This window comes from Rhineura floridana, chromosome 1 (genome assembly GCF_030035675.1).
Source record: "Rhineura floridana isolate rRhiFlo1 chromosome 1, rRhiFlo1.hap2, whole genome shotgun sequence".
In the NCBI taxonomy this organism is placed as follows: Eukaryota; Metazoa; Chordata; class Lepidosauria; order Squamata; family Rhineuridae; genus Rhineura; species Rhineura floridana.
In genome coordinates this window covers 78,839,585-78,858,234 of record NC_084480.1, presented here as the reverse complement: position 1 = coordinate 78,858,234, position 18,650 = coordinate 78,839,585, and the positions used below count along the sequence as shown (strand labels likewise).

The 18,650-nt window shown below is 41.6% G+C and overlaps 1 protein-coding gene across 4 annotated transcripts in view; it reads right to left on the bottom strand.

Moving 5' to 3' along the window:
* DMXL1 (Dmx like 1) overlaps positions 1-17,888 on the bottom strand; it is a 144,252-nt gene extending 126,364 nt beyond the window's left edge. For 3 of the 4 annotated variants that reach the window (XM_061624653.1, XM_061624628.1, XM_061624644.1), the window contains exons 1-3: positions 17,415-17,888; positions 8,533-8,658; positions 869-946 (exon numbers count right to left, since the gene is read on the bottom strand). In XM_061624653.1, the coding sequence (XP_061480637.1) occupies positions 869-946; positions 8,533-8,658; positions 17,415-17,501 (291 nt within the window). In that variant the 5' untranslated portion in view covers positions 17,502-17,888. The remainder of the gene's footprint in view (positions 1-868; positions 947-8,532; positions 8,659-17,414) is intronic. The other variant, XM_061624635.1, reaches the window with a different exon arrangement.
* Positions 17,889-18,650: the final 762 nt, after the last annotated feature.

Here is an 18,650-nt window from a genome sequence, read left to right as displayed (position 1 = left end):
TGGGAGGGGCTTGATGCCCCTAGTCTTGACTTCAAAACATTCTTGCCTTTGGACGATAGGTGGAGCTATGTTACCACTTGATGGCAGTCCTCCTGTGGAAAATCATTGAGTGATGCTTTCTGATTCAGTGCATTAGTTTCTGGGCCAGCAGTAGAAGTCCACCTTGAGTTCAGAGATTAAAGGACTGGTGCTGGGATGTGTGTGAGGACATATTTTTTCCCAGCCAAAAAAGCAGCTTGAAGGCAGATCATGCCAGGTGCTGACAATATGACTTTTGTGGGGACAGCCTCACAGCCGAATCTATTTAGCCTCTGCTTTCCATCAGTCATCAGTAACAGAACTGTCTAAGTGGCTTGATGCTAGCATACATATGAGAATTATTAAACTCTTTGTGAGGGGGACAGTTACCACTTCATCATTTGTTTTGACAAGGCTAGAAGGTCTCTAAGCATTGCTATTGTGACCTCCTCCACTCCCTTAAAATATCCCTGGGAAGGGTTCAGAAACAGAGTATTGATTATGCCTTTTTCACATTACTACATGAAAAGCACAGACTTCTTCCGCAAAAATAATATAGCTTCTAAATTGTTGACTCATCCACTGCAGTGGGATTTGTGTTTTTCACATGTCTCAGCACATGATACAGCAACTTCGCTGAAACCTTGGATCTGGTCGGTGGTTGAGTGGAAGACAACCTGGTAACCCCACATAGAGCAACTTGAGTTCCAAGGGGAAAAGGTGTGATCTAAATGTATTAAATAATTAAATAACACACTGATTGAAAGTTTATTGTGTCCCTAAAGGAACAAAAGCAAATCAACAACTACTATGCAAATAATTAGCGAAGACAGAAAACATAATCACTTACAGTATGATGAGTATTCTTCTGTTTTAGGTGCTGAACTGGCTCAAAGATACAAATCACATTCCCATAAGAAGCTGCAATCTAAAGCAAATAGCATTTTAAAATTAGTTTAAAAAAGGTAAAGGTGTCCCCGCACTTGTAGTGCGAGTCATTTCCGACTCTTAGGGTGACGTCTTGCAATGTTTACTAGCCAGACCGTATATATGAGGTGGGATTGCCAGTTCCTTCCCCGGCCTTTCTTTGCCCCCCAGCATATGCCAGGTACTCATTTTACCGACCACGGATGGACGGAAGGCTGAGTGGACCTCGACCCCTTTTACCGGAGATTCGACTTCCTCCTTCCGTTGGAATCGAATTCCGGCCATGAGCAGAGCTTTCGGCTGTGTTACCGCCGCTTAACACTCTGTTTAAGGTAATTATAAAACATGTATTTACTCTCAGATTGTGTTACCTTCCTGTCATACCCATAAGATTGTTTGTACTGTCATCCAAAGAATCACCATCTAAGAGAAATGACAACTTTTCAGATTACCCCAAAGCTGCACAAGACTAATTTGTTTAGAGACAGTCACACACAGCTCTGAGAAGACCCAGATACTGCTAAAAATCCTTAGGCTAAGAATCAAAATATATAATTATAATTGTTCAATTCATATGGCACCAGGATTTTAAAAGTGGTAAGAAAGTGGTGTGCATGAAAAAGATCACCTCGTACTCCAGTAAGAATAGTAAGAATATGCAATACAGACTGGGATTAATCAATCCTGGGTGTTAAAAGTTCCTTGGGGGAAAATTACATATGAGAGTTTAACATGTAAGGAACATTTACAAAAGTCAAAATCAGAAAAAAAAAATAATGAAAGCTCAATTTGGGATAAGAAGATTAAGGAAAAGGAATGGAAAAAACAAGGAAAAACCAAAAATGGATATTATACAGCCACAAGAGTGGCTGTATACTATAGCCAGTGTGGATTTTCCACATTCCGCAATGTTAAATTGAAAATACCACCCATGCCATTCTGATGCTTCCCATAAGCTCATTTCAAAACAAAACCTTACAAAACTTATAGTTCTGAACTAAGAAACCCTTGCTTAACAACCCTCACAATTTTCATGGCGATACACAAAACAGTCAGAGAGAATTGAGAGTTCAAAGTGTAAAAAGAAAAAGAAAAAAACCTGGAGCCCTTTTGGACTTTTTTCTGTCAAAGTTCTCATAATCTGTTGAAATTCATTTAAAATCAGTCATGTTCACAGAGTACCTGTAATCCTAATACTGACCTTGCCGAATACTCTGACCTTCATCTTCTGCAGTTTAAAAGTTTAAAAAATGCCTGGCTGATTTTTAATTAATTTAAGAAATTTTGGCTTGAATCCAATGATAACATGGGGCATGCTCAGTACTGTAAGTACCAACTATCAGTGTTCTAAAAGCCAGACTCATAGCTGATGGCTTGCCTAATCAGGGGCCACACCCACACCAGACTGATTTCACTTGAGACAGTCATGGCTTCCCTCAAAGAATACTGGGAAGTGTAGTTTGTGAAGGGTGCTGAGAGGAGACTGCTATCCCCCTGAGAGAATGGTTTAACAGTCAGCCACTCTGATTAAAGGTCTGTGAGAGAAACAGGGTGTCTCCTAACAACTCTCAGCACCCTTCACTTACTACACTTCCAGGGATTCTTTGAGAGAAGCCATGACTGTCCAAAGTGAAATAAAGGCCAGGTGTGGATGTGGCCAGGGACAGCTTTGTTTTAAATAATATGTTTTCTTTAATAATATGTTTTTAACCCTTTTTTTTTAAAAAAAAAGGATGTTTTTAAAGCTTTTAAATATGTTTTTAACACTGTTTTGTTTTAATGTATTTTAAGGTCTTTTTATGATGTTTCAAAGTGTTTTTAGCGTTTCTGTTTACCGCCCTGGGCTCCTGCTGGGAGGAAGGGCAGGATATAAATCAAATAATAAATAATAAATAAAATAAAAAATAAATTTGAGTGGGAGGCTACATGTGCCTGCTGTAGAATAAAAAGGTGAGGAAAACGCTGAAAAGCAATGATACTGTTCACAATGTTTTCCTTTTTGGAAAGAAAGGGGCTTCTCCTCTGCCCAGTGCCCACCCACCCAATCTCCTCCCCTCCCCATCCACCATCCCTCCCTGCCCCATCCTCCATCCCTCCCTGACCCTCCCCCGGGGCAGTGTTGGACTATGACCTAGGAGATCAGGGTTCGAATCCCCACACAGCCATGAAGCTCACTGGGTGACCTTGGGCCTGTCATTACCTCTCAGCCTCAGAGGAACGCAATAGTAAACCACCTCTGAATACCATTTACCATGAAAACCCTGTTCAAAGGGTCGCCATAAGTCAGAATCAACTTGAAGGCAGTCCATTTTCAAACATGATTGCACAGAAATAAATCCCACTAAACTCAAAAAAATATGCAAATCATAGGAAAGAAGCAAAGTAAGAAGAACACCAACAAACATACAAAAATATAATTCTCCACCTTTGGAGATGGCAAGGGTTGCCAACACTCACCATATGCTCAGAGGCACATGTTACCAAATTCTTCCAAGCTACACAGGAAGTGGATTGGACTGTGAAAGACCAACCCAAATCGTATTTGCATTTTGACAAATTTGTAGGGCAGTCCAATATCTCAGAGAGGAGTTCAGGCCTCCTGCTCCCCTGGTTCATTCGCTAAAGTTGCCCAATTTCCCTGCTTTTTAAAGTTTGATAGAAATATCTGTGGGCTATAGCTATGTTCTTAAACTGCAAAGTTTTTTGCCTATTAGTGAATCTGTAATGGAAGGCAATAACAGAGGCATTAATTTATAATGGTACAGTAGAACTGTGCTATAACTCGGGGGTCAGGAACAAAGGATGCACCCATGCTATGGGTTTCGGTGTTATAACAAAAACTGTGGTACGGTATACAGTATTGTACATGGGGACATCATCATCATACCTGTGGTATATCTGAATCAACAGTACAGCATGCTGTGTTATTTTATATCTTACTAGGGGCCACGCCCCACTTGCTTCACTTGCCCTGCTGAAGCTTCCCCCTTCCCCGCCTCCCCACAGGCCATCAAAAAAACCCACAGACTGCCAAATATTTCCCTCACCCCATAGACCACAAAAGCTCCCCCTGCCTCTTCCAGGGGTTGCTAAACCTGCTGCCTGGCTTCCATGCTGCTACTGTCACCACTGACCTCCCACCTGGCTTCTTGCTCAGCCTCCTGCCCAGGCTGCAACTGCTGTTGCCAGCCTCCCATCCAGGCCACCAAGGCACAGGCCTGGGTGCTGCTGAGGCCCAGGCCATGGTAGCCACATAGTTTGCTGGAACATTCCACCCCCGCCATCAAGCTGTGATGTCATGACAGCATGGGGGTTTACCTTTTTATACAGAGATAGATATTGAAGGTTGCAAAGCAGATCTTAAAGTGGTTCTTAAAAAATTAAGGCAAACTGAAGAAAAGGGGGTTAAACATTTTAACTTGACCTATCCAGAAGCATATTCTACTTCCATTCACAATATAACATAATTATACCTTAGTGTATAATTATTTTCATGGATAGGTCTTTTTTAAAAAAAGAAAAATGTAACAACATCATAATGCTACTTCTGCACAGAAACTCTGTATAAATGCTGTGGGATACAGATTCAAGAGTCGAAAATCTATTACAAAAACAAATTACAGATCAAGCAACCTAAATGTGAACATGACCTAAAAATGCCAACTGGAATCCTGTCAGAATTGCACAAAATCTAGAATAGTAGAGATAATAAACAGGTAAATAAAAGTATTGTATGGTAAAGCAATTATTCATAATTTCCAATAAATAAATAGAATTGTTAACATTTAGATTTGGTAGGGTTTTTTTAAAAATACTAGGTTCCTCCTAAATAATAAGTTTGGTGAATTTTAAATAATCTGAACAGAAGAATGTTAGTCCCACCCATAATTAATTTCTAAACTGAATCAATAGTCAATGGTGGCCAACTTATTCTTCCCATGCTCAAAATTCTCAAAACTAAAATACTCCCGAAGATCCTATATGGATCAGAGCTGTGGGGAACATCTGCTAGAACCACCTTAGAGCCAATTCAAAATCAATTCATGAAACAAGTGCTAGGCCTTCCATCGGGGACTCAGACTCCCCACCTTAGAGTGGAGCTAGGCCTCCCCTCAATCGCAGCACGTATCGATCTAGCCCACATTCGCTACTGGCTTAGAATCCTCAAAATGGATGACTCTGCCTTGGTCAAACAGTGCTGGTACGAACAATTGCAATCTGGTGGTTGGGCATCAGATTGCAGCACAATACTCTTCAAATATGAACTTTCCCAAGATAAACTGCTGGAATTAAACAAAGTTGCCCTCTGCAAATGGTTTTTTTGACTGTGATGCTCACCAGGACCGGGCATCCATAATGTCAGCTCCCTTCTCGCCCTGGTATCCCCATTTCAAACTCAACCACTCTCTGACAAACTACTTGCCACTCTCTGACAAACTACGTGAGCACGCTCGATAGAGCCAATATTAGAAGGGCTTTTACTGCCCTCCGTTTTCAGGCCATGCCAACAGCTTACTTAGAAGGCCGTTATAGTGGCATACCTGTGGCTCAACGCGTTTGTATATACGGCTGCAAGGCCATAGAGGATTTAGCTCACTATTTACTTTATTGCCCACTCTATGAAAATCCTAGATGGAAGTTCTTATCGACTTTTTTAGAGGTTTTAGTACCCTGTCCAGATAAGGAATTGGTCAGTATGCTTTTATGCGATAATTTTAACCCAGTGACTATTGCAGTAGCCAATTTTGCTCTGGCCGCTCAAAAACTAAGAGAATTTTTCGTCATAAATTCTCCAAGCTCAATATAGCCACTTATTATTTTACAAAATGTAATAAATGTTTAACGGAAAGCATGTATGTATTTCTACCTGTATCTGTATTTGTGCATAAGACCTATGGTTCAAAGTCACAATAAAAATTATACTTAAATAAAGGAAGGAAGGATGGGGACATTAATAAATAAATGAAAAATAATGGCGTCTAACAGATACATTATGCTTAAAAAGGCTTTTCTATGAAAATGAAGAACTAATCTCATCACTTCTAAAATATGAATTTTTACACCCAATCTACAAAACATCAGGTGAAATCCAATGGTGTCCATTTGGCAGTGAAATGGACTTCAAGTTCATACGAGGCTCCCCCTTGCTCTCCTCTCCAGCCTCCTGTGTACCTCAAAGATTTGCTGCAGAGGGTTCAGGGATTGTCCAGAACAAAGGAGGGAAAGTCTGCTAATGTTAACATGACCAATAGGCATTTCATTTTCACCTAATGGAAACAAGCTGCTCTTGTCTGCTTGGTAACTATAAGACGTTGCTTTGACCTATCAGGTGCGGACATTTAATTTTTGTTTTCTACTTTGTTTTTGTGATGGCAGGGTTGGGCCAAGCCAGAATAAAGCTGCAAGAAGCATAATTGGAGACACGTCAAAATTGTTCTGTGCACAAGTTCTTTTATTTCACTTCTTAATCTCTCAAGCAGAAATAGTTGCTGGCTGTATGAAAGACCCTTTATGAGAATATTTCAAAGAATGCCACAAGAAGGAATTTTTGCCTTTGCCCCATATGCAAATAGAAATTGTTACTGCTTTTACACTGGGTGCATGTGTGGAGTTGGATCTCATCCAGTATGTACTGATAAGGGCAGTAGCTCAGTGGCAGAACATCTGCCTTACATACAGACAGTCCCAGGTTCAATTCCCAGCATCTGCAGGCAGGGCTGGGAGAACCTCCTGCCTAAAACCCTCAAGAGCTGCTGCCAGTCAGTGTAGACATTACTGAGCTAGATGGGCTAATGGTTTGACTCAGCATAATGCAGCTTCCTACGTTCCTATGACAAGGATATTTCTCAAAGCATTCTAAATTAAAACTGCTACATAAAAGTGACGTTAAATTCCTCTTTCACGTGCTGAGTACATAACTGTTATCACTCATCTATATCAGGGATGGCTAACCTGTGGACCTTCAGATGTTGTAAGACTCCAACTTGAATCGGCCTCAGCCAGCACAGCCAATTGTCAGGGATGATGTGCTCATCTGGAGGACCACAGGTCAGCCACTCCTGATCTATACTGATACTAAGTAACACACTACTCATCCAATGTTATAAAATTAGAACTCTTTCTCTTTTCCACAACCGTGTTAAAGTGAATCATACACTCTCACTTTTCCAATTTTCATGTGACCATTTAGTAGTGGATTCGCAGTCAAGATCCTTGGTGCACTTCAGATACAGTGAAACAAAGCTTTGGACTTCTAGGCAATATGAACTAGTAACTGCAAAGTATATTGGGCTCTTTCAATCAGCCAGCTTCACATGTATCTCAACTTCAAAGAGTAATCTTATGGTGGGGAAAAAAAGTTTATCAATTCAGCAGTTAATTCACACCTGTTCCAAGAGAAAATGTTCCTCTTTTCTTCCAGGAGCTATGTTTATAGAGTTTTAGCAATTAATAAAAAGGCAAAAAGTTCAGAGGATAGACATATGAGCACAATCAAACAAACCTTATCAGCAAAGGAGAAAGCAATGATTGGCTGAAAATCCAGAGAGTCCTAAGACCATCATTATTTGATAGGAGAAGAAATGTTCTGCAACTACAGGATACTAAAACAAGTTTTACCAAATGAAAAGTGCAATGATACAAAATGTTTTTACTCTGCACCAAGATTACATAGAAAAACAGAAGTTCATTTTGGTGAGCTGTATGCTTTTCTTTTAACAGTCTCCTTTTCAAGAAATAATGCCAGAACTTTTCAAACTGTGCTAAACATCAAGAGAGAGCAAGAGAGATAATAAAGAAATCTGTTTTAAGGTAACTAAATCTCAGCTGAAATTTTAAAATATACATTTTAGTATAAAATGATTTGCCTCTCCTCCTATATAGCCATCTCTTAACCTTCTAAGCTACTCTTGCAGACATTTGAAATAGCATATGACTTCTCATTCAAGGCTTCTCTCCATGTATTATGTTTTAACAATGGCATGTGTTGCACATCACATTAAACCACAGTTAAACATTAACTATGCATACGAGCAGAGTGCTGCTGCATGCTGTTCTAAAGTCCCTGCTTCACTTTCCCCTCACTTAGTTGAACCAGGAGCAACAAAGCACAAGCCCTGCCTTGTTATGCCATCCAAACCCATTATGATGGTTTGCTTCTTGCCCAAAGTTTGGACAGCATAACAAGGCAGGGCCAAAAGAACTCAAGAGTATAGTCTTGTGAAATAACTGTACTACCTCAGCCACATGATGTCTTAACTTGCTATGTGTCCGCCTCTGCTGAAGCACCTGTCTTTGTGCGAGTTGAGGCTCACATTCACATAGAACCTCATAGTATAACAATGACCATATTATTCTTCAAGACATAATATCAGTCTACAATATAAACAGGCAGGACTGAATGTAATATAAACAAAAGGAATTGAATAGCTGCAAGAATAATTTAATCTCCTGACATACAGGTCCTTGTGCATGGCTCAGAACAGAAAGTATTTGAAGAGCTTATAGACAGGACAGTATCACAAAATATGCATTATTACAATAACAAATCAAATGGATGAGTTTAACAGGAGTACCACTACTACCTACCTTCCCTTGTTGCATGGAGCAATCTACACATCCCACTTGTATATTTCCATGTTTTGCTCCAGGAATTATTTGTAATCTTTCAAAATCAGTCCCCAGTATCACAATATCACATCCTGATGCATATGCCTAGAGAAAAGAAAGAAAGACATTTTATATATGTCCCCTCTATACTTTTTGTGACATAATTCAATGAAAAGTGTATTTAAGTACAATTCACAAGTACAACTTTACAACTCATTTCTCTAATAATCATGATTTGCGACACCAAATATTTAATCCACTTCACCATCCTTAACAAAAATAAAAGCTTTTGTGTTGCTACTATGAGAAGAGCCACTGTATACTTTAAGGAACGTACTTATTCCGATTGGATAACAGCTAAGTTATTCCAATTATTACGTTCACACAATATCATCAAAACACAACTCTAGTGAACAAATGCAAGAGTCTGTACACTTATACAAAATAAAATCTATGTCAAAGCCAAGAACATACTTTCGTTTCTGCTTGTGATTTGTTTCAAAAAAAATAAGCCATAAGGTTCGTTCAGATCAGGCTTGTTTCTACCTCCATACAACAGTATCAGGAGAACAGGAGCAAACCACTTTTATGTGTTTAAGCTTATGGACTGCCTTCATGTTGATTCTGACTTACGGCGACCCTATGAATAGGGTTTTCATGGTAAGCGGTATTCAGAGGTGGTTTATTATTGCCTTTGTCTGAGGCTTAGAGGCAGTGACTGGTCCAAGGTCACCCAGTGAGCTTCATGGCTGTGTGGGGAATCAAACCCTGGTCTCCCAGGTTGTAGTCCAACACTCTAACCACTACACCTATAGTTTAAACACTGGTCTAATGATGTGTGAAAATCTGGCCTGATCTGAAAGAAAATGTGTGTCCTCTTTCTGTTCCCAGCTCCTGAAACCTCCCTTGACAGTGTGGAGAGCAGAGTGTGATCTGAAGGCACATATACACATGATCAAAATCCTCCCTTCAGGATATTGTTAGAGGCTCAAGTAGGCCAATAAATTGAACTTCTAAGTGTGGAGACAATATACTTTTGACTACAGGATGCTATGGACAAGAAGGGAGTCTATATTCATCATGATCTTCCTGAAAGCTTCCAGCTGCACCTGGTTGGTCTCTACTAAAGGCAGACTGCTAAACTCACAAAAAACTCTTATTTCCTTGTCAGGCATTAATGCAACTACAAGATGATATTTTGGGAATTTGCACACTACAGTAGGGCCCCACTCATACGGTGGGTTACGTTCTAGACCCCCGCCAAAAAGTGAAACCCGCCATCAATAAAATGGCACCCGACGCCCAAAAAACGCTGTAAAAGCAGAACAAGCACCGTATGAGTGGGGCCTTACTATAATTGAAAACTGTCGTATCAGTGGAACGCCGAAAAGGGGCCCCCTACTGTATAACGAACACAGAACAGCTCTCAGGAATGCAGCTCATAAACTGTGGCTAATTGAAATTGGAAGTGAAAGCCTCTGATTCCCTCCTTACAGCTGTGCTGGAGGAGAAAGGAGAGCATGTGAGGCTTGTGCAGATAATGTTAAACAATTATTGTTTCATCCAAACTAAGCCATTTTCCAAGGCAGAGAAACACATTAACATCCTATGACAAACAGAATACTGAACTGTATCAAGAAGTTATTCAGACATATTAGTAATGCAAATCTATCAATATAACTCACACAAAACTTAGCTAAACACAGTATCCAAACAAATCAACCTTTCAAAAGGCAAATGCAATGTTTCTGGCACCCATATACTTCTCAACATTCTCAGTTTGAAGTTGGCATCCTCCACAGGGACCCCCAAATTTTATATACCACTTGACTGTAACAAACCCCAAATGGTTTGCAAGAAATATTACAATTTTCAGTAGAAACAGTTAAAAACAAGTGATTAAAACATTTAAAAGGCATCTTAAATCAGCAGTAAACTAAAAACAGATTAAAGCACATCAGCATCAATGACCGGAGAGGCTTGCCTAAACAAAAATGTTGTAAGCAGGCACTGAAAACAATACAGTGAAGGTGCCTGCCTTATGTCAATAGGCAGGAAGTTTCAAAGCGTAGGTGCTGCTACACTGAAATAATTATTTCTTGCAAGTGTGAAACAAGTATTATGTGACACCTGTAACAATGCCAGTTCCGCAGATTGAAGTGGGCAAGTGGGCACACATGAAGCAAAGTGTCCTATCAAGCTGTTAAGGGCTTTATATACCAATAGTAACACCTTCAACTTGGCCTGGTAACAAATCAGCAGCCAGTACAGATCTCTGAGCAGAGGCGTTATATGCTGACAGGTTCTCACTCCTGTCAGCAATCATGCTGCAGCTTTTGCACTAACTGCAGCTTCAAGGTCAAGTGCAAGGGAAACCCTACATAGAGTGCATTGTGGCAATCCAACCTTGAAGTCACCAATACCTGAACTACTGTAATCAAGTCCCCTGGTCCAGGAATGGTTGTACCTGTCATACCAAGCACAGTTGGTAAAAGGCACCTCTAACCACTGAGGCTACCTGAAGCTCAAATGACAAAGCTGGACTCAGAAGCATCCCCAGACTGCATACCTGCTCCTTCACGGGGAATGCAACCCTGTCCAAAACAGGTAATTGACCAATATTTTGGACACGGAAACCACTCACACACAATGCCTCCATCTTGCCAGGATTCAAGTTTAGTTTATTTTCCCCCATCCATCCCACCACTGTGTCCAGGCACCAGTCCAGGGCCTGCACAGCTTCTCTTGATTCAGATGTTGAGAAATAAAGCTGAGCATCATCAGTGTACTGATGGCACCTTGCCCCCAAACCCCTAATAACTGCTTCCAGTGGCTTCATATAGATATCAAATAGCACTGAGGATTCTTATTATTATTATTGTCCTGTGGCATTCCATAGTGTAACTGCCATGGGGCCAAAAATTACTCTCCCAAAGCTATTCTCTGGACTTGGTCCTGTAGGTAGGACTGTAACACAGGTCTCCCAATTCCCATTCCACAGAGTCGGTCCAGCAGTAGATACCATGTTCAATGGTATGGAAAGCCACAGAGAGATCAAGAAGCAGAAGCAAGGTCACACTTCCCTTGTCCGCTCTCTGTAAAGGTCATTCATCAGGGTGACCATGTGATGTTCCTGTATTAATGTATATATGGTAAGTGCTGTTTGTATAGAAGATATGTGGTAAGTGGAATGAAAGAGGAGGGGGGAGTAAATGAGCAGTAGAATGCTGGATGATTGGCTGAGTGTTTGGATGGCTGAGAGTATAAACGGAAGGATGACAGTTGAATCTGGGTGGACGTGAGTGGGTTGTTTTGGTGGAGTTTGGAGGTGGGTGTGAGTTGGTTTATGTCAGGAGAGTGTGGAAAAAGAGGGAGGTGGAGTTCAGATTAGTAATAAGTCAAATATCACAGTAATAGATGAAACCATAAGCTTGTAGATCATTATCAAAGTTATCTTGTTATTAATGTTATTTAATAAATACTATTTTGGTTTACCGAAGGCCTGATCCTTGGCTGTGGTTTCACAGACCAGAAGGGAGGGTAAGGTAATAACCAAGGCTGAAGGGAAACAGTAACAAATGGTGACAGCGGTGAAGAGGAGAAGATAACTTTATACGTATCCACAGCAACCCCGAGTTATGAGTTATCTGCAGTGATACAAGGGGGTTGGGAACAGCATAGGCACGCAGTCACGAATGTAACCGGATAGAGAGACTCAGGCAAGGTCTCTGGGAACATTGGTTGTAGAACGTGACTGGTGGTGCTGCCTAGCAGGGGGGTCTATTGAGATCTGTGCTAGAGCGGAGAGAGAAACCATAAAAAAGGACAGTCCGGACTGGTGGAGTCCCTGGTGGTGCCTAGTGAAAGGCAGTAGCCACGAGCAGGTAAGAACCTGACAGGGAGAGCCAGGGAAGGGCGTCACAGACCACAGCCAACTCAGTCCCATGGTCAGTCCTGAACCCATATAATCTGTGTCATCCAAGAATACTTGCAGCTGCCGCACCAAATGAGAAAATGGACATCAACTCTGTTGCTCAAGTAAGTTGATTATTAGATAAATAGCACAGATTGATTAAAACCAAAGTATCTCCACCTCAGGCTTAGCAACCAGGTAGGAGAGTGGTTCTCAATCTTTCTGCAGTGGCAGAACCCTTCACTTTAAGCAAAACTTCAGTGGAAATCTTGCAATAAAATCTTTTTAAAGGATTTTTAAAAAGGGGAGGGGAAAAGTTGATTATTGGAAGTGCAAACAAGGGAGAGCCAGCCAGAGCTGCAACTTTCACAAGCAGCAACTCTGAGACTTGGAAAAACTTTGATGTCCATCTCCTGATCTCCTCGGATAGGAGAAGCATTTGTTTTGTTTGCCATCCCTTAAGGCTTCCGCTCTTATCAAAGAGAGTTCTTATCTCTCTGTTAACATTAAAGAAGCAGCATATTTAATCCTTGCCACCGGACTACAGCTCAGGCGAAGGTGCTAAGAGGGGAATGAGGGACTCCCATGACAAGTGCTTGAACAGCACATTTAACCCAGTAGCGCAGTGGTGTAGGAAGAGTAGCATTACCTACCCTGCTTCCCAACATTGTGTGTTACTGCAACCTACAGAGAGGGTGAGGGCCAAGGCAACAAGGAGGGGCAGGAGCAGCAGATTGGCTCTGCTGATGCACCTGAACTGTGCCAAGCTGCCTGCTGCCTCCCCCCCCAAGGTAACTGGCAGTGACGCAGAGCATGCCTTAAGCAGTGCACCCTGCCTGAGCTGCTCCACTGGCACTACTGATTTAACCCTTGTAAAGTGAGGGAAGGGAAGGAAATGAAAGAAGGGAAAGGGATGCCGAGGCCAATTGCCTGAGTAGTGCACTTCATCCCATGGTTGCAGGCCAATGGAAACCACACATTGCGTGTGCTTGTCCACCATTACTTTTTTCTGAGCAGAACCCCTTGAAATGCCTCATGGAATCCCAGGATTCAGCAGAACACAGTTTGAGAAATGGTGCCTTAGGGTCACAGTTAAATCCCTGGGCTACAGGCTCTTCAGCCCTACTCTAGAGCCCGTCCCCATGGGAGGGAACTTAAGATGTATGCACTGTTGGTCAACAACTAAAATGTGATGCTAGCACTTAAAAATTCTGGTGTTCTGTTTATTCCTCCATGGACCTTTTACCTCAAATTGATATGAAGCTCCTAAAACATTGATTCTTGTGCCTATGAATTTAAATGTGTTGCCAGTGCTGATCCACAGTATTTTTAATACATTGGTTGCACAAATTAACAGACTGTTCAGTGCAATAAACATCATAGAAATCAATCAAAATATCCATGCAGTTACGTTAGTCCCGCACAAAAAAATCCAGAAAGCAGAAGAACAGTAGTACTTTCTTAAGTACCAAGTAACACATCACAAAATAATGGGCAATCTGTTGAGTTTACCAGAGCTCTTCTTCAGGCTATCTTATCCAAAAAAAGGGTGTATGGAACTTCTTTTTTGCTGGATATAATAAAAAGCATGTCTTAGTTTTTAATAGTCTGAAGTGGGAAAAGAGAAACAATTTGTTACCCAGGTGTGTGGCCTGGTCTGATCATAAGCATGTTTACTGGTTTCTGCTTACTACTAAAAACAATGAGATTTACTCCTAAATTTGTACAGGACTGCAGTCTTATATTAGATTGTATTTTTGTTGCAAGAAAAATTATAATCTTAATAAAATGTCAATTTATCCCCCATCCCAGCAGTATTTTTCTACTTTTAGAAACTTTTCACAACAGAAAACCTGTTAACAAACAGTTGAACTTTCACCCAAGCAAGGAAAAGGCCTTCCAGGTCACCTCTAAGATAAAAATGTCCCAAGCTATTTGTGATGTAATCACTTCCTTGCATTCACACCAACAAGCAGTTACTGTTGACATTACTATGTTCTTGGACTATTTGGTAAACAATGCTTATGTTCATTTTTAAAACAAAGACGAACCTGTCAGACCTTGAAGAACTAGAATTTGACTAGATGATGCCACAATAATATTGAGGGTGGCTCATAGCACTTAGGAAACACAAAATCCTAATTTCCGTTCCTGACATCTCCAGTTAAGGATTTCTGGTAGCACGGCCTAGGGATTAATAACACTCTGGGATACCTTAGTGTAGTGATTGCCAAACCTTTCTGCCCATGGACCACTTGAAAACTGCTGAGGGTTTGGCAGACCACTTGATGATTTTCTGCCTGCTGTAGCAAATGTAATGTGCTGTGCTAGATGCTGTATGGTTTTTAATTATATTTTATTGCTTCTTTATTTCTTATATATCTATTGTATATATATCCATAGAATTCAAACAGTAATACAATACAATATAATAAAATAAGCAATAACATACCATTACAAATAAATATGAATATTTAATGTGATAAATGTATCATTTCTCATCTTCAACCACAAATCTGCAGACCCACCACGGACCACATGAATGAAGCTCCAGGGACCAGAGTTTGGGAACCCCTACCTTAGAGAATAGCTACCAGACAGATAAAATACTAGGCTAGTTGACCCAGTGGTCTGACTCATATAAAACAGCTTCATATGGCTAGATTGGGAAAGTAAAAGCATTTCAGTAGTAAGGAAATTGTTCGTGAGGAACACTTAAGTTTCCACTCCTCTTATTTAATTCTCCATATGTTTTCTCTCCTAGTCTGTGTTGCTCTGACCCACATGTCTTAACATTTCTTAAGAACTACTTGCTATTTCTCCAGTGCAATACTTGCTTGAGCTATGGGAGCGGGGTTGCTTACACACACCCTAGAATATTATTCACCTACCTATTCTTCTCCTGAACCTTTGTGCCCCCCACTCCAAAAGCAACTTGCAAGAGCAGCTGCCTTGTAAAAGACTTTACCAATACAGGGCCTAACTGCACTCCTTGAATAAGGACAGGTGCCGCCCCAAGCAACTCCTTAAAGTGACATTAAATACTGTAATTCTAACTGAAAGAGAACTAAACTTTTTTTTTCCTTTGAAAAAATCTCTATTCTACACAGGCAATAATCCATACAGTCAAGCTTAAGAAACAAACATGTACAGTGCATGTTGTCATTTTCTTTTACAAATTAAAATTACTACAGCCACTAAACATAGACACAGATATGGTTACCTAATCGCACATCTGAAAAAATGGTGTTTCAAAAAGAAATAGGTCTAACATTTTCTAAGACACGTGCTACAACTACTTTGAATGAAAAGGTAACAGTCTAACAGGGTTACAGTGTGCATATACTTTTAAAGATCAAACGAGTTTTGTAAATTCAGAGTTGAAGATAGCAGCCAGAAGGGCTGGAGACTTCAGTTAATAACCTGGAAACCAGGTAAAGCTTTCTCCTGCTGTTGTAAAATGTAGTGTCAAAACAGCAAAGCTCCCAAGGTGATCAAATACATATACCACAGCAAGTCTACAACACAAGGTCCAAAATGACATGTTCCATGTTTTCATTATGGTGTCATAACGGGATACAACACAGTAGCTTTTTAGAGTTTCCAGCACTTTCTTAGAACAAGTGTTGCAAATACTCTGAAAGAATTTTAGAAAGGTTCATCTGCTTTTTCTTGTGTACTTATGCAGCCAAACTGATACAGGTTGACCGTTTAATTACAATAAATACACAGAAAGAATATCAGATAATTAAATGTTGTAACAAGAAGAAACAGCACAAAGATCCTGGAAACCAAGAGTGCTTAGAAGTTCAGCCCCAATTAATATAGATGATCTAATATATTTCCTTGTCTTCCCATTAGGTAGCATTAAAATGCAAGGGGGGGGAAAGCCTCGCTATAAAGCAACTTAACTAAGAAAAAAAGCAAACTTATTTCTCAGGACCATCAAAATATGCCCCATTGTTCTCACTATCATTAGTGTTAAAGTTATAAGGAAATATATATGCCCACAAATTGTTTTCAGGATGACCCTTTCGATTGTCCAGTTGCACACTTTTGTCACTACAACTGCTCAAGAAGGAAGCATTTCAAACTTCAAATCTGAATATACAAGCACCACACTATGCAAGTCACACAAATATCACTTTCAGTCATTTTCTCTTTTTATACAAGCAGGCTGGTCAATACTACCACTACTAGCCTCTGAAACAAGGTGATGAAGACGATTCTGGAGACTACAAAAGTTGTCATATAGGAATCTATTCTATCTCTTGGAAAGTAAAGTGTTCACCCTTTATATCCCTTCGCCTTTAATCTCCCAAACTCTGCCTCTGAACATGTTTTGAATCATTAGCCTCTAAAACAAGTACAGTTATAATATAGAGATGTCTTTGACAATGTGGGGAATGCCTCCCTGGGATTAACGCAACCGGAGCAAGCTCAAACCCAATAATTTCCCCCTTCTGAAATTAACCACATTTCATATAAGAGTGTAGCGTAGTAAAAATGTAGAGACACCATCAGCAATGGCAAAATGCTTGGGGTGGGAGGAAAAATAAAGGGGCGGCAGAGAACGGATCTGCCCTGTCATAGCAGAGGCCCGATCTCATGCTCGCTCACCTCCTAACATCAATAAAGGCTCGGCTCCGGTTGAACCAGCGGGTCTCAGGCGTGTTAACAAGGCACCTGCAGAGCGAGCCTACCAGTCCCACCTCCACCAATGTCATCCTGTGTCCCTGACGCAAGCTGCCTGCCTGCCTGCGCGACGGCTCCTCGCTGGCCGAGGCCAAGCTCTGCCCAGGAAAGGAACACTGGTGGAGGAAACGGAGACAAGATGCAGGAAAGCGTGGCGAAGGCAGACGACGAGGGGACCTGAGGGCGGGAGTTAAAAGGAGCGTGCTGCGAGGGAGCCGCTGCCCCCGGAGCTGAGGATGGGAAAAAGACTCACCGTGAAGGGATGCCCGCCGACGCTCCCCACGGAGAAGCAATTGTCCCCGGGGTTGACAGCCCCCGTCAGCACCTGGTGCAGGTTCATAACGGGGCTACTCCCTCCTGCTCCAGGCCAGCCGGCCGGCCGGTCAGCAACCAACACCAACGGGGCAGGGCTGCTGAGGCACCTAGAGGCACTCGGCCGCTGCTAGTCCCGCAGGAGGAGGAGGCGGCGACGATGACGGCTACACATAGTGTGGGGCGGGGCCCTCTTCGAGGCACCTCCCTTTCGTGGGCAGAGACAACGTCCTCTCCCGACCGAAGAGGCAGGCGGACGAGGCGCGCACGCGATTTCTCTTCGTCAGTCCAATCGGCTTTCTACTGATTCTCTGAGCCTACAACAGCGGGCCAACCCATCGGAAATCGAACCATCGCGAGATCGATACAACAATGACGTATTCCCGTTCACCCAGCAACTTCTTCCCCCACTTTCCACGAGCGCCCTCCCTTCCTCAGTGTTCATATGTACGCGTGCGCTGAGACTTTTTTTCTTAAAGGAGAGAACAGAGTTTAGCGCATGCTCAGAGAACTGCAGACAGCAAAGGGAATGCGGAAGGAGAGGTGCCGTGCAGAGGCGCACCGCTGATTTTGCGTCTATGGAAGAAATGTCGTTTTAAGGAAAAGCTGTGCGCAGCCGCATTTGGGCTGGGTTTTGTAGAAGGTTTAATAAAAATGTAGGGTGTAAGGAGATGGAGGAATGTGTGGGTATTTATTTTAGGCTGGCTAGGTGTGGTAGAGGAGCCAGTACGTTCTGTTTCTGCAGGGTGGATGTAGTCACGGTTGTAGATCAAAGGCTCCAATAAAGGTGTAGGAGGATCTGTGGAAATTAGGATGTACGTGTGATGCACGTGGTGTTCTGTGTCGCTCTTGAGAAATAAAAGCTGTTATACTGGAGAAGTAAGTAAGTGAAGGCAATGTGATTTCAGATACATGGTGGTGTAGTGTTATAGTCGTTTGCAACTATTAACGCTTTGTATGTCTCACGTGGAAAATGAAAAGCATCCTTTTTTTCTCCCTTAGTACTTCCTTGTGCGAGAGAACGGCTTATCAATGGGGATGGAGTAGTCGGGGAAGCAAATTTCTGATTTTAACGAAAGAACAGACTGCTGGATCGGGCCACTGTCCATCCAGTGTACAATCCTGTTCTCACAGCGATCAATTGTTATTCAAAGGTATACTGCCCTGCAGTGCTTGG